The sequence below is a fragment of the Scyliorhinus canicula genome, chromosome 1 (assembly GCF_902713615.1).
Source record: "Scyliorhinus canicula chromosome 1, sScyCan1.1, whole genome shotgun sequence".
NCBI lineage: Eukaryota > Metazoa > Chordata > Chondrichthyes > Carcharhiniformes > Scyliorhinidae > Scyliorhinus > Scyliorhinus canicula.
Genome location: NC_052146.1, coordinates 13,366,669 through 13,381,618, shown reverse-complemented (window position 1 = coordinate 13,381,618; position 14,950 = coordinate 13,366,669). Strand labels below are relative to the sequence as shown.

At 44.5% G+C, this 14,950-nt stretch overlaps 2 protein-coding genes across 2 annotated transcripts in view; one reads left to right on the top strand and one right to left on the bottom strand.

The window, feature by feature from the left end:
* The window catches only part of pi4kaa (phosphatidylinositol 4-kinase, catalytic, alpha a), a 217,636-nt gene that overhangs the window by 132,837 nt on the left and 69,849 nt on the right, over window positions 1-14,950 (bottom strand). The gene's annotated exons all lie outside the window — the stretch shown is intronic.
* serpind1 (serpin peptidase inhibitor, clade D (heparin cofactor), member 1) lies at window positions 2,603-14,483 on the top strand. The gene is made up of 5 exons (XM_038811169.1): window positions 2,603-2,808; window positions 6,826-7,752; window positions 8,813-9,086; window positions 11,039-11,186; window positions 14,234-14,483. The coding sequence occupies exons 2-5, from the start codon at window positions 6,843-6,845 to the stop codon at window positions 14,423-14,425; spliced, it is 1,524 nt and encodes a 507-aa protein (XP_038667097.1). The 5' UTR covers window positions 2,603-2,808; window positions 6,826-6,842; the 3' UTR covers window positions 14,426-14,483.

Genomic DNA, 14,950 nt, shown 5'->3' with positions numbered 1-14,950 from the left:
GCGGTCAGCAGCACCACCCAAAGCTGCAGACTGGCTGTCCGACCTCTCGGAATCTCTCCAAATGGAGAAAATCAAATTCTCCATCCGAGGGTCAGACGACGGCTTCCACAGAACCTGGGAGCCATTCACGCAATTGATCCAGGACCTGTTTGTGGAGAAAGGAACAAGAGGAAGAATAGCCAGGTAGACAAGAATCAGGGGAAAGTAGCCAAAGCATGAAAGGGAGAGAGAGAGAGAGAGAGAGAGAGAGAGAGAGAGAGAGGGAACAAGAGATGAGAACCAGGGATGAGAACCAAGGAGGTGGGTGGAGGCAGGGAAATGAGAGCCGGAAGGAAGGCACAGGATACAATAACGAACATGGCACCTCCAGGAGCTGGGAAGGAGGAGAATGAAGATGGAAGACAGGAGAAATGGCAGAAGCGGAGGTGAGCGCAAGACAGCAGCGAGATCCGTCCGGGAGAAGAAAGCGACAACAACACCAAACCCATTCGAGTATTGCCAACTCTAATTGTTTCTCCTGCACCCAAATGTATATTTACCTCCCCAGTCTCCACCCCCCCCCCCCCCCCTTCCCCCCCAGCAAACAGTCGCCTACTTATGTGTTGTAAATAATTTTGCCAGGTGTACAGAGTTGCTGCTGTTGAGCTGGTGCACAATACCCTACCAGTTATTCGATCTTATTTTTTATTGTATTTTTTTTTTTTTAAACTATTTACTATTTTCTTTGGTATGTTTGGGTGTGCCCTTCTCTTCTATATATGTGTGTATATATATATATATATCCTGTGTTCCAAGGGCCGGTGCAGACTCAATGGGCCGAATGGCCTCCTTCTGCACTGTAAATTCTACAATTCTATAAGGGCTTCTCCTGTGGGATCTGTGGCAACAGGAACAAATCTGTGCCAGTAGTACTGTCCAGAGGGCAGTGATCAGAGTTTGATTTATCATGTCTTCCCCTCGGACGTACTGAGAACAAAGCTGGCTAAACACAGGGTTATTTCTGTGACCTTTGACACAACCATCTTCTCTATCAATCAGCCCACTTATCTATGTGCCAGTTCAGCCGCCTTGCAGTGACTGGCAGAATGAGTTGCCTTTGTGTTTAATTCACTGCCATTTCTCCTCGATGAACATTAATCTTGAAGAAAGTCTGCTCTCCTCTTCAAGCGGATTTTCGTCCGTCTCTCTGACGTTGTTTGCTTATCTTTGCTGCTCCCTGTTTTCTTCTCCTGTTTGATCCTGCATCCACCAATCCTTGCACAATTTCTGCTATCCCTCCCCCAGACACATCATTTGGTTCTTCACATGTCCCCACTGCCATCTCTAGTTACTTTGCACTATTAATCCTCTTGTCGTTTAATCTTTCATGTCTTCCACTTATCGCAGACTTCCATTAAATTATTCTCCTCTCCTCGCCCTGCCTCCGTACTGGATTAAAACCTGTTAAATCACCAATTATTCTCGTCTGGATGGAAGAACTGTTTCTCGTTCCACAAATGCTGAGTATTTCCTGTTTTTATTATAATTAATTATCTCTTTAGGCGCGAAGAAAGGAGTTTGGAGTTTTAAAACCATTGCTGTACATTATTTGAAACACACACACACACACACCTGAAAAGACTAGTTACGAAAGACCAGTTCAATTGTCTTACAGTGCAGAAGGAGGCCATTCGGCCCATCGAGTCTGTACTGGCCCTTGGAAAGAGCACCCTAATTAAGCCCTCACTTCCACCATATCCCCAAAACCCAGTAACCCCACCTAACCTTTCTGGACACTAAGGGGCAATTTAGCATGGCCAGTCCACCTAACCTGCACATCTTTGGGCTGTGGAAGGAAAGTGAAGCATCTGGACAATACCCACACACGGGTGAGTGGACCTAGGTGGAATGGTTGGAGGGGGTGCATACTTGATGGGCCGAATGGCCTCCTTCTGCCCTGTAGGGATTCAATCTTCCTGTTGCGGCCATTTCTGAATCACTTCTGCTTTCAATCTAACGGTGTCTCCACGCCGCAAGCTAGGCAGTGCCGGTCTTGTAACATGAACAATATGCTACTCTTCCAATTGGATTTCACTGTGTTAGGCTAATGTGGAAAGATTTTGTTGCAGTGTTTGAAGTGCATGCATCACAGAAGTGGAATGTTACAATAGATGTAGCTACTTCACGTAGTTTACTTCTGCCAACTTAATACCGTGGCTTAAAGCAGACATTATAAACATTTTTGTCTGGGCGCACTCCATGATAATGAAAAACATTTGATAAACGGTAGCCTTGAAACCAGTGCTGAGCAATTAGCCCTGTCACTGAATTAAAACACCATTGTGAGGTTACATGTCTTAATTTTTTTTTTTAATATCAGAACAACCACCTTGTCATCTTTCCTGATGCCATTTGTCCGCTGGTTGTTTATCCAAGCGCAGTGGTCGGGGGTAGGCTGCAGGGCACAACAGAGCTCAATCCTGTCCTCACCCAATACCCCAATGCAGAACCATCTGGCAGGAGTGGCTGAACCAGAGCAGGAGTAGGAACCGTGCTGGCCAACACCCAGTCGAGTCACTCTGCACTATTGTGCTCAAGTAAAAAAAATGTACACTAGGACACCTCCACACCAACGTGAAATGATTGATTGGAATAGTCTGACCCAATGATGGGATTACATGTCCTGAAGTGTTTGATTTCAGCTTGTTTACTTTGCGTGAATCAATGGCACAGGGCACTGGGTCAGATCTTTAAGAGCAAAGTTTTTGAAAAACACACAGCCAGTTGATTTCATCAGTGCAAGATTGTTTTTCTACATAGTGCCTGAAGGTAAGCCCATTGAAGCTTTTAAATCAAGACCAATTTATTTAAAGTGACAAATAAAAATGTAAACAGTGGCAATACTGAATCGAGGGGTCTGTGCACTTTATTTGACAGTGTCCGCATTTCACAGCAAGGGCGGATTCTGAAAAGCGCACGATAGGGATTTCAAACCCATTTAACATTTGTTTTTTTTTTATAAATTTAGAGTACCCAATTATTTTTTCCAATTAAGGGGCAGTTTAGCGTGGCCAATCCACCTACCCTGCACATCTTTAGGTTGTGGGGGTGAAACCCACGCAGACACGGGGAGAATGTGCAAACTCCACACGGACAGTGACCCAGGGCCGGGATTCGAACCCGGGTCCTCAGCGCCGTAGGCAGCAGTGCTAACCCACTGTGCGACCGTGCTGCCCACTGTTTAACATTTGTGAGCAGAATTAGATTCTCAAGCTCTCATGTTTTATCAGTAAAGAATTAAGAGAAGCTCTGGAAATGAAATGAAATGAAATGAAAATTGCTTATTGTCACGAGTAGGCTTCAATGAAGTTACTGTGAAAAGCACCTAGTCGCCACATTCCGGCGCCTGTCCGGGGAGGCTGGTACGGGAATCAAACCGTGCTGCTGGCCTGCTTTAAAAGCCAGCGATTAGCCCTGTGAGCTAAACCAGCCCCTGGACGATAAGACTTTTAAAAGAATCCGAACGCGATCCATTTTATTTTGGGAGGTGTGGATCAGAAGTGGTCTGTTTCTAGGCAGCAAGTTATATGTAACTACAGTCCTCAGGGTTGTTGACTGATCATCCACCAATACCCATCTGTGGGATTTTCTTTTTAAAGTGATTCAACTCACAAGTGAACAAGAATAAAACGATTTTTGAAATTGCTTTGAAAATATTTATTTTTCACTACATATAGCACACACTAGGTAGCAGCCAAACAATGCATCCCAATGCACTGCCACCTTGCAACACTGCCAAACTATATTCAACTAGGCTGCGTTTTTAAGGATATGCTTGCTTGGAGGACAAAAGCTTCCAAAACAAATTTTGTCTCTAAACTAACAATCACGTGAAAACCACCAGCTCTTCCCTTTGAGAGAAGCAACGTCAGAAGAGATCAGAAGTAAATTAATAGTTTTTTGTTTCTCTTTAATACAGTTTGGAATATGTAAAAGATGACAGTGGTTAGCACTGCTGCCTCACAGTGCCAGGGTCCCGGTTTCAATTCCGACCTTGGGTAGCTGTCTGTGTGACGTTTGCACCTTCTCCCAGTGTGTACCTGGGTTTCCTCCGGGTGCTCCGGTTTCCTCCCACAGTCCAAAGATGTGCAGGTTAGGTGAACTGGCCGTGCTAAATTTCCCCATAGTGACCAGGGTAGGGTTCTCCTTCAGGGGGTTGGTGCAGATGCGATGGGCCAAATGGCCTCTTTCTGCACTGTAAGGATTCTGTAGGGAATACGGATTTATTTATGGCTTCTTACTTGTCCAGTTTCAATTAGTTACTGGTTTACAAATATATGAAGGGCAATCGGATAAAAAGCATGACACACATCAGGTGTCGACTGAGTTGTAGCAGTCTCAAGTCTGAGTCAGAAAGTTGTCCCCCCCCCACTGCAGAGCTTCAGCACAAAGATCAAGGCCAACATCCCAGCCAAGGGATTGTGGCAGATACTATTATTTGGATCAGATGTTAGACCGAGGTCCGGCCTGTTCCCCCTGGGTGGATATTTAAGTTTCACTGGCACTATGTTGAAGCAAAGCAGGGGCGTTATCCCCCCCGTGTCCTGACCAATGCTCATTCCTCAATCCACATCTCAAACAGATTATGTGGTCATTAACACATTGAGGTTTGTGAGAGCTTGCCGTGTGCAAATTGACAATCGCATTTTCTACATTACAATAGTGACTACACTTCAAAAGTACTTCATTGATTGTAAAGGCATTTTAGCATGTCCTGTAGCTGTGAAAGGCACTATTTGGGCTGTGGAGGTGAAACCCACACAGACACGGGAGAATGTGTAAACTCCACACGGACAGTGACCCGGGTCCTCAGCACCGTAGTCCCAGTGCTAATCTCTGCGCCATGTGCCACCCCATTTTACTGTATAAGCTGCATACTTACGCCTATTGTATGTACAAGTATACGATAGACAATATTGTATTGTATGTATAACTATTAGATAGACAATGAATGAGAGAAAAGTGGGAAAAAAATGAAAAAGGCCAAGAGGGAAAGACACCAAATTTGCTTTTATAAAGTGCCTTTCACTTCCTCAGGAACAGGCCAAAGCACTAAAGAGCATTTACCTTGAGTGTGTGGTGACCGTTGTTGCGTAAGCAGCAGAAAATAAACATCTACTTAGCTGCTCTTTGCAATGTTGGCTGAGGGATGACTGGGATACCAGAGGAATCTGCAGCTTTTTTTCCCCTCCACAAATTCCCGAAAGGAGTGAATTGGGCATTCTGAATTGTCCCTCCGTGCACCCGAACAGGCGCTGGAGTATGGCGATTTTCACAGTAACTTCATTGCAGTGTTAATCGTAAGCCCCGGGTCCCTGGCGCTGTGAAGCAACAGTACTAACCACTGTGCGACCTAACCGCAATGGCAAAGTTTAGTAGTCCGTTGGACGTCACTTCCTCATTCTTCATGCATTCAGAGTGTTCTTGCCAGCTCCCATTTGTAATTAGTGGCAGCAGGTTGCCTGGCTTCAATGACGGGTTCTGTTACAGTGGTGCTAGCCCTGAACCAATCATGTGTGGTACTGCAACGGGTGTCTCAAATTAGGTTCTATTTCACTGTTGAAGGTATGGGAACCCCAGCCTGCACTTGGCTCAATTCAGGTGAAGAACTGTTGATTCAATCGAGGAAGGCAGTATATATAGATACATAGATAAATAGATAGGAACAGGAGGAGGCCTTTTGGACCTTCGAGTCTGCTCCGCTACTTATCACGATCATGCCTCATAATCCAACTCAACAGCCTAATCTGCTTTCTCCCCATAGCCTTTGATCCCATTCTCCCCAAGTGCTATATCCAGCCGCCTCTTGAATATATTCAAAGTTTTAGTATCAACTACTTCCTGTGGTAATGAATTACACAGGCTCACAACTCGTGTGAAGAAATGTCTCCTTATATCTGTCCAAAAATGGTTTACCCTGAATCCTCAAACTGTGACCCCTGGTTCTGGACACACCCATCATTGGTAACATCTTCCCTGCATCTACCCTGACTAGTCCTGTTAGAATTTTATAAGTCTCTTATGAGATTCCCCCCTCATTCTTCTGAGCTCCAGCGAGAACAATCCCAACCTGGTCAGTCTCTCCTCATACGTCAGTCCCGCCATCCCTGGAATCAGTCTGGTAAACCTTCATTGCACTCCCTCGACAGCAAGAACATCCTTCCTTGGAGAAGGAGACCAAAACTGCACACAATACTCCAGGTGTGGCCTCACCAAGGCCCTGCATAATTGCTGCAAAACATCCCTGCTTCTATACTCGAAACCTCTCGCAATGAAGGCCAACATACCATTAACCTTCTTTGCCGCCTTCTGCACCCACATGCTTACCTTCAGCGACTGGTGCACAAGAACACCCAGGTCCCGCTGCACACTCCCCTCTCCCAATTTACAACCACTCAGGTATGGTGGACTTTGTTACAAATATAGCCTTCCTGCTTTGAATGAATATCCCGTTAGTTTGGTTCACACATTGGTAATGAAACTAGGTGCCCGTCATGTGCTCAGTTCGCACAAGAGAATAAATAAAAACCCTGATGATCATTCACACTTCAAACATAGCCAGATGGACAAGATCTGAGTACTATTAGATAGTATAATATCCAACGGCATCAAATTCATTTCAGAAATGTTGATAAACTTCACATTGTAGGTGAATTGATGCTTTCAGTAACAGGTGAAGCACTTGCGCTGAAGACGATATTCTAGTCAGCCAACCGACAATTTATTGTTTGCAGTCATTTTCATTATTTTACTGAAAGTCTCATTTCTTCCATTTGCCACCAACAGAAGCAAATCTCTTCAAAATGAGGTTCCTACTCTTCATTCTGAGTGCCTACCTGGTTCCTGTCCCTACACTGTGTGGAGTTAAACCGTTATATGAACATTTCAACACGGAGGCAACCAACAGGCCACCATATCCTCAAGCCAGTTTGGACAGTGAGGATCTTGCCATTGAAAGTGCCCAAATGCAATTCCACAAAGATAATACCTTAACACAAGAGCTCCTTCCAGAAGGAGAGGAGGAGGACGACTACCTGGATTTTGATAAACTGTTGGCAGAGGAGGATGACGATTACATCGATACAATTGACGAGATAGATGAGGTGGACGAAACGGACATGGAGCTTGAACCTGCAGATCCAGCGGCCAAAAGAGCCAGATTACTTCGGCTATTCCACGGCAAAACTAGGATTCAACGCCTCAACACCGTCAATGCCAACTTTGCTTTTGATCTTTACAGAAGCATCAGGAATGTTGTTGCTCAGTCCGATAACATTCTGCTAGCTCCGGTCGGCATTTCAATAACCCTGGGCATGGTTTCTTTAGGTGCAAAGCATGAAACCCATCGGCAGCTATTCCAGGCACTTGGCTTTGCAGATTTTGTAAATGCAAGTGTAAAATACGACACAATGACCGTTCACAACCTCTTCCGCAGGCTTACCCATCGCCTCTTTCGCCATAACTTTGGTTACACTCTCCGCGTTGTTAATAGTCTGTTTGTACGACAGGACACACAGATTCTGAGCAACTTCACACAAAACATGAAGACGTATTACTTTGCTGAGCCTCAGTCAGCCAACTTTTCCGACCCCATTTTGATCAGTAAAATAAATGACCGTATTTTGAAGCTCACCAAAGGACTGATTAAGGAACCCTTAAAAACAGTAGATCCACAAACTCTAATCATGATTCTGAATTGCTTATACTTGAAAGGTAAGTTTTAGCCTCAAATTCAACGAGTACCACGTTTCTCAGCTCAAAGCATAATTGCTTCATCACATCACCATGCTTGGTTGTACAATAGATTTAATTTATCATAAGAGTGTAACTACTAAATCCAGCTTTTCCATTGATCAGGACAATAATCTCATCAAATTTTGACTGGTTGAAATTCAAGATGCTAAACTCAAATTACATTTAAGGCATAATTATGTATGCATACCACTCCATCCATAAAAAATACATCCAAATCCAAATTTTACTTTCACAAAAATAATTTTCTTGGAATCCAGCACAAGAGAGAGGGTGGAAGTAGAGGAGTCATTGGCATCGCTACTTTATTATCTGCAGTGTCAAATTACAGTGCGCCTGAAAAGATGACAGAAAATGTATGTAGCATTATTAGTGTCATGGAAGTTCCCTTTGCCCTCCAATGGTGGCAGTAATATGCATCAGACAAAGGAATCGCATACATAGAATTTACAGTGCAGAAGGAGACCATTCGGCCCATCGAGTCTGCACCAGCTCCTGGAAAGAGCACCCTACCCAAGGTTAACACCTCCACCCTATCCCCAGAACCCAGTAACCACCCAACACTAAGGGCAATTTTGGACATTAAGGGCAATTTATCATGGCCACATGGTACAATTTATGCACAGTGAAATGGGCACTTCAAATGTAAAGGGTTCAAGGGGCTGAATGGCCTCCTTCAACTCCCATGACCGCCAGATTTCAGAGGGAAAAAAGGTTCTGAGGTTGAGAAGCTACAGATTGAATTGTATTAAAGGATCATTTTAAACACTTAAGTGTGCTGCTTCTAATTATCTTTTTTCTATTATTTAAGCATTTAATTGCCCATAAAATGTGAATCATGGCCCCTCTCAGGCATCTCTATGGAGAAAATATATGAAAAACTTCTAATATATAATATTCAACTTGAGAGATCTCGTTTCTCTCGACCAATATGGAAAGTGCCAATGGAATTCTAAAATCTGCAATCCTGAGCTCAAATCAAAATATGCTATGTGACATTTCTTTCCCTCTGGTTAAACAGGAACTTGGGAAACTGTATTTCCAATTGAAAAGACGTACATGGGCTCGTTCTGGTTGAATGAAAAGAGCACGGTGAGAGTGCCGATGATGCAGACAAAGGGAAACTTCCTGGCAGCAGCAGATCGCGAGCTGGAATGCGACGTGCTCCGGCTGCCGTACGTGGGAAACATCAGTATGCTGATCGTGGTGCCCCACAAGTTCTCTGGCATGAGAGTCATTGAAAAGCAGCTGATGTCGGAATTGGTGGTGAAGTGGTTAAACAGCATGACTAACAGGTACATTCTGCACGCTCGAACAGTGATACAGCATACTGTTTCAAAGTCCAAGAGTCCTCAGAGAAATAAAATACGTTGTGCACTGGCACACAAGGCTGGATGAAAATCGGTATGGTTTTAACAGTGATCTGCATCACATTGCCCACTTCAAAGACCTCCTTTTATGAAGTGATTATAAGCGTCCAAAAGCTTGTAAAATTTCTTCTCAAGTTTACAGAAACTATAATGAATTGGAGACAGTTCTGTCAATTTCAGTGATTTAAATCTAGCTCACAATTCTGTGAAACACAAAGAGGGGCATCAAAACTACAGGCCACCTGTGCCCCCCCCCCCCCCCCCCCCCCCCAAAGTCCTGGCAGTATTGCCCACAGAGCCCAAGCACCCTGGCAATGTACCCTCCTTTTTCATTTGGAGTGCACGGACCATTTGTATAAGCCTCAGAGTTGTGCAGCGGAACCTTTAGGTTGTTTTGCTCAGAGAGAACATTGATCCTGGGGGATTTTGCCTGTGTATCTCCTACTCACTGGCTTGTACTGTTGGAACATCAAGGGCTCTTTTTAATAAACGTGCACATTTATTGTAGAGATGTAAAAGGAGATTTACCAGAAGGACAACTTTTTTTTTGTGGGACACCAATGGAGGGAAGAGGCTAGAGAAGCTGGGATTGCTTTCTGTGGAGCAATGCAAGTAACAGCAAGGCTCAAGAGTTGTTGGATAAGAGTTGCTAGGGAGCAATTGTTTCCATTTGCCAGAGTACCAGTCACTTGAGGAGACAGATACAAGGAAGAGCACAGAAAATGTAAAATAAGGAGTACAATTCTTAAGGGGGTGCAGGGGCTGAAAGACCTGAGTGTCTGTGTGCATAGGTCAGTGGAGGTGACAGGATAGGGGGAGTGAGCAGTTAATAAAGCATACAGTATTCTGGGCTTTATTATAGGGGAACAGAGTACAAGAGCAAGGAGGTCCTGCTGAACTTATAGACAAGCCTATAGTTAGACCTTGTATTGTGTACCGTTCTGGGCGCCACACTTTCGGAAGGATGTGAACGCATTGGAGAGAGTGTAGAAGAGGTTCACAAGAATGGTTCCAGGGATGAGAAACTTCAGTTATGAGGCTAGATTGGAGAGGTTGGGAAAGTTCTCAAAGAAGATTGAGAGAAGATTTAATAGAGATGTTCAATATTGAGGGGACTAAGAGTGGATAAGGAGAAACTGTTTCTGCTCGTCAAAGAATCTAGAACGAGGAGGCACAAATTTGAAGTAATTTAACAAAAGAAGCAAACGTGATGGGAGAAACAGCTTTTTGAAAATATGATGCAGGAATAATCTTTTTCACACAGCGAGTCGTTGGGGGCTGGAATGCACGGCCTGGAAGTGTGGTGGGGGCAGGTTCAATCGAGTCATTCAAGAGGGAATCAGATGATGACTTGAATAGAAACAATGTGCAGGGGTGCGGGGGAAAGGCCGGGGAATGTCACTGAGTCACGATGTTCGTGTGGAGTGCAGACGCAGGCACGATGGGCCGGATGGCCACCTTCCACGCCGTAACAGTTCTGTGATAATTGGCAAAAGGACTACTTGGGGGGGGAAATGCTTCCACAAATGGATCAATAATAACTTTCATTGAGGAATTGGACAAATGCTCAAAAAAAAGAAATTGCAGAGCTTTGAGGGGGAAAAGCAAGAGAGTGGGAATATTTAGACAGCTCTGCCAAAAAGCTAGCACAGCCATGCTGGGCCAGAATGGCCTCCCCTATGCTGTACCAGTCGATGATTCTATATGCTTTGGAAACAACGGTTTTATTCATCAAAGTGCAGCCTTCAAGGTGACATGAATTAACATTTTAGCAATTAAAGCACTATAAAAATCAGAGGAAAGAAACTCTCTGTACAAGCTGTGTGGTGTTTACAATTTTATTTAAAATTAACTCTGAGCTTTTTTTTTAAAAAAAGGACAAGGAAAGTCTTGCTGCCCAGATTCAACCTGGTGAAGCACTACGACCTGGTGCCATACTTGAAGACTTTGGGACTGGCATTACCTTTCCAGGCAGAAGCAGACTTTACTGGAATATCAACTCAGGACAGTCTGGGCATTAACCTGGTAGGAGTTCCCTTGTGCACGTATACCACAAAGACAAATGTATAGATAAAAGGAAATGGGCGTAGAACAGCAGTAAGTCTGTCGGAGGAATCGTTTATCAAATTTGGCTCATCTCACTCTGGGAAGGGAAATTCACTTGGACGCTGGTTGCCATCTTGCGAGGGCCTCCGATAAATCTCCACCAGCTCCCCGAGGGCAGGAATGAGCCATGTGGATGAAGGAAGTGGTTTGCTTTTGTGCCATTTCCAGTTCAGTACAGGTTATGCACCTAGCTGAAAGGCAGCTAAGTTTTAAATAGGTGAAGAGAGATTTACAATTTTAAATTGCTTGAGTTGAAAGTCACCAGCTCCTATTCACATGACCCCAAAGTCCACAATTGGAAGGACTAAAGTACATTTTTGCCATCAATTATTTGGACGCCTAATTGAAGTCACCGACATTATTGAAATGGTAAGAAGTCTTGCAACACCAGGTTAAAGTCCAACAGGTTTGTTTCAAACACTAGCTTTCGGAGCACTGCTCCTTCCTCAGGTGAATGAAGAGGTATGTTCCAGAACATGTTGGACTTTAACCTGGTGTTGTAAGACTTCTTACTGTGCTCACACCAGTCCAACGCCGACATCTCCACATCATTATTGAAATGGGAAAATTGCATCTAGTTTTCAAAGTGCTAAACACTAGAAACTAAAACCATTCCAACAAAGCCCTCTTTTTTTTCTTCTACTTCCTATTAGTGAAACCAACTAACCCAAACCCCTCTGCTTCTCTCTCCTCCCCCAAGATTCTTCTATAACTAACTCATCCGTCACAATAGCTTTCTGTGCAGTTCATGGCAAATTATGTTTGATGACACTCATGAAACACCTTAGGATGTTTGTTTACATTAATTACATTGAATATGCAGCACAGAAACAGGTCATTCAGCCAACTAATCTATGCTGAATTTACACTCCACGAGTTTCCCCTCAGCCGCCCCATTCCTTTCCAAATCATCACAGCCTTTCAGCAGACCTTTCTATTGGCTTTTTCCCCTCACGTATTCATCCAGCTTCCTTTCGAAAGTAGCCAGATTGTTTGCCCCAACCATTTCCTGTGACAAAGAGAATTCCACATTCTGAGTAAATAAATTTCCCATTTCCCTGTTGGATTCGTTAGTGACCATCTTGTATTTATTGTGCCCCCCCCACCCCCAGTCTCAGATTCTCCCACAAGTGGAAACATTCTCTCCACATCTAACCTGTCCAAACCATTCATAAGATAGAGCTTTTTCTTGCGGCCAACAGATTTTATCAGCTTCAACCTCAGAGCCACTTGGTTACCTGAACAACACAAGCTTTTCGCCCATTTAAATGCCCTGCTGGTTTTCATTCTGCCTTACTGTCCAACTATCCAATCTACTGATGTAAAATGTTCACCACTCCAGAACAGCATTGCCCCGCCAACTAGGAATGCAATTACTGGCGCAGAAAATTGACGTTACCTCTACCAATGCAACGGTTCACTTGGTAGAACGACAAAGCACTTAAATTATGTTTTCCCACGGTAGCATGGTGGTTAGCATAAATGCTTCACAGCTCCAGGGTCCCAGGTTCGATTCCCGGCTGGGTCACTGTCTGTGCGGAGTCTGCACGTCCTCCCCGTGTGTGCGTGGGTTTCCTCCGGGTGCTCCGGTTTCCTCCCACAGTCCAAAGATGTGCGGGTTAGGTGGATTGGCCATGCTAAATTGCCCGTAGTGTCCTAAAAAGTAAGGTTAAGGGGGGGGTTGTTGGGTTACGGGTATAGGGTGGATACGTGGGTTTGAGTAGGGTGATCATTGCTCGGCACAACATCGAGGGCCGAAGGGCCTGTTCTGTGCTGTACTGTTCTATGTTCTAAGTGTGACGGACGATTTGTACATTTAACAAGGCAATTAAAAACAGGCAACAATCGAAATAGGTCGGATCTTAAGTTGACAGGTCACTGTTCCGGAAATATATGTACCTGAATTTCCAAAGTAAGTTTTTAATTATCTTGAAAGAAATGGGGCTAATAATAGATTAAATTATTTTCAAGAACTATAACAAAGTGTGTATATTTTCATCTGAGAAACCATTCTATTCCTCTCCCCCCCCCCCTCAGAGATGAAGAACATATGAATGAATTTGACGTGGCCAAATGGTGTGCAACAATGCCCAGCTTTGCTGACGGCATACACAGCTTTTGTCTGCTAGTTACAGATTTTCCCACTCAATACGGCAACGTCCTTTCCAGTCCGTCAATACCATTTGCAAAATTTGTCACTTAAGGTAATCAAAGTTTAGAATGCCCTTTCCCAGTTCTAACAATGACAGCAGGATGCAGCCTGCTTGCGGTTTGAATACCATAAGACCATGAGACATAGGATCAGCACGGTAGCACAGTGGCTTCACAGCTCCAGGGTCCCAGGTTCGATTCCTGGCTTGGGTCACTGTCTGTGCGGAGTCTGCACATCCTCCCCGTGTGTGCGTGGGTTTCCTCCGGGTGCTCTGGTTTCCTCCCACAGTCCAAAGATGTGCAGGTTAGGTGGATTGGCCATGATAAATTTCCCCTAGTGTCCAAAATTGTCCTCAGTATTGGGTGGGGTTGCTGGGTTGTGGGGATAGGGTGGAGATGTTGACCTTGGGTAGGGTGCTCTTTCCTGGAGCTGGTGCAGACTCGATGGGCTGAATGGCCTCCTTCTGCACTGTAAATTCTATGTAAAATTAGGCCACTCGCCCATTGAGCCTGCTCCGCCATTCAATCATGGCTGATATTTTTCTCATCCCCATTCTCCTGCCTTCTCCCCATAACCCCTGACCCCCTTATTCATCAAGAACCTATCTATCTCGGTCTTAAAGACACTCAGTGATTTGGCCTCCACAGCCTTCTGCGGCAAAGAGTTCCACAGATTCACCACCCTCTGGCTCAAGAAATTCCTCCTCATCTGTGTTCTGAAGGATCGTCCCTTTAGTCTGAGAATACAAGTTTGTCCTGATCAGGGCTAACCAACCTATAAGAGTGACTGATCACTTATGTCTCAATTCTTTCAGTTCAAGCACCAAGGGTCGATAATGGTGAATGAAGAAGGGACAACAGCGGCGTCCGTGACAACGGTCGGCTTTATGCCCCTTTCCTCGCAGAATGAATTTTCCGTCAAAAGACCCTTTTTATTTCTCATATACGAGCACCGCACCGAATGTCTGCTGTACGTGGGGCGGGTGACAAACCCGCAGAATAATTAACGGCCGGTGGAAAGAAATTCTACAACTGCCAATAAATAACCTAAGTTGTTCAGACAAATTATTTCAAAATGAAGTTTTGTATCGCAATGTATGAGACGGCAACTGTAAGCAAATGAGTATGGCGTCACAGAAAAAGCTGGTGAACAAAATTTTGGGAACAAATCCAGTCCGTCAACGTTTTCCGCACAAAGTTAAATTTACACCTGATCCGTTCGACGACTATGCACGTGGCTTGAATCCAGCAGCTTGAACTATCGTCTCTCCCTAACATTTTTTTAGGTTTTAACCCCAGTACTGGGATTTCAGTGGAAACACCTGGGTCGACAAACCCGCGAGGGAGATCTGGATTTTTGCATGTGTTGTCCTTTGAATAGGGAAATTCTTCTGGCTGTTTGGGTGGATGCAAAAGATCCCAGAGTCCTACTACGGATTCTCCAAGTAGCTGATGTAACATTTCTAGGGGCAGCACGGTGACACAGTGGTTAGCATTGCTGCCTACGGCGCTGAGGACCCGGGTTCGAATCC

Bases quoted from the DNA above. Each gene is read 5' to 3' on its own strand.
- serpind1 (XM_038811169.1), top strand. From the start codon at position 6,843: ATGAGGTTCCTACTCTTCATTCTGAGTGCCTACCTGGTTCCTGTCCCT. The intron at 9,087-11,038 runs GTACATTCTGCA...TTTTAAAAAAAG, and splicing joins TTAAACAGCATGACTAACAG to GACAAGGAAAGTCTTGCTGC. The intron at 11,187-14,233 runs GTAGGAGTTCCC...CAATTCTTTCAG, and splicing joins ACAGTCTGGGCATTAACCTG to TTCAAGCACCAAGGGTCGAT.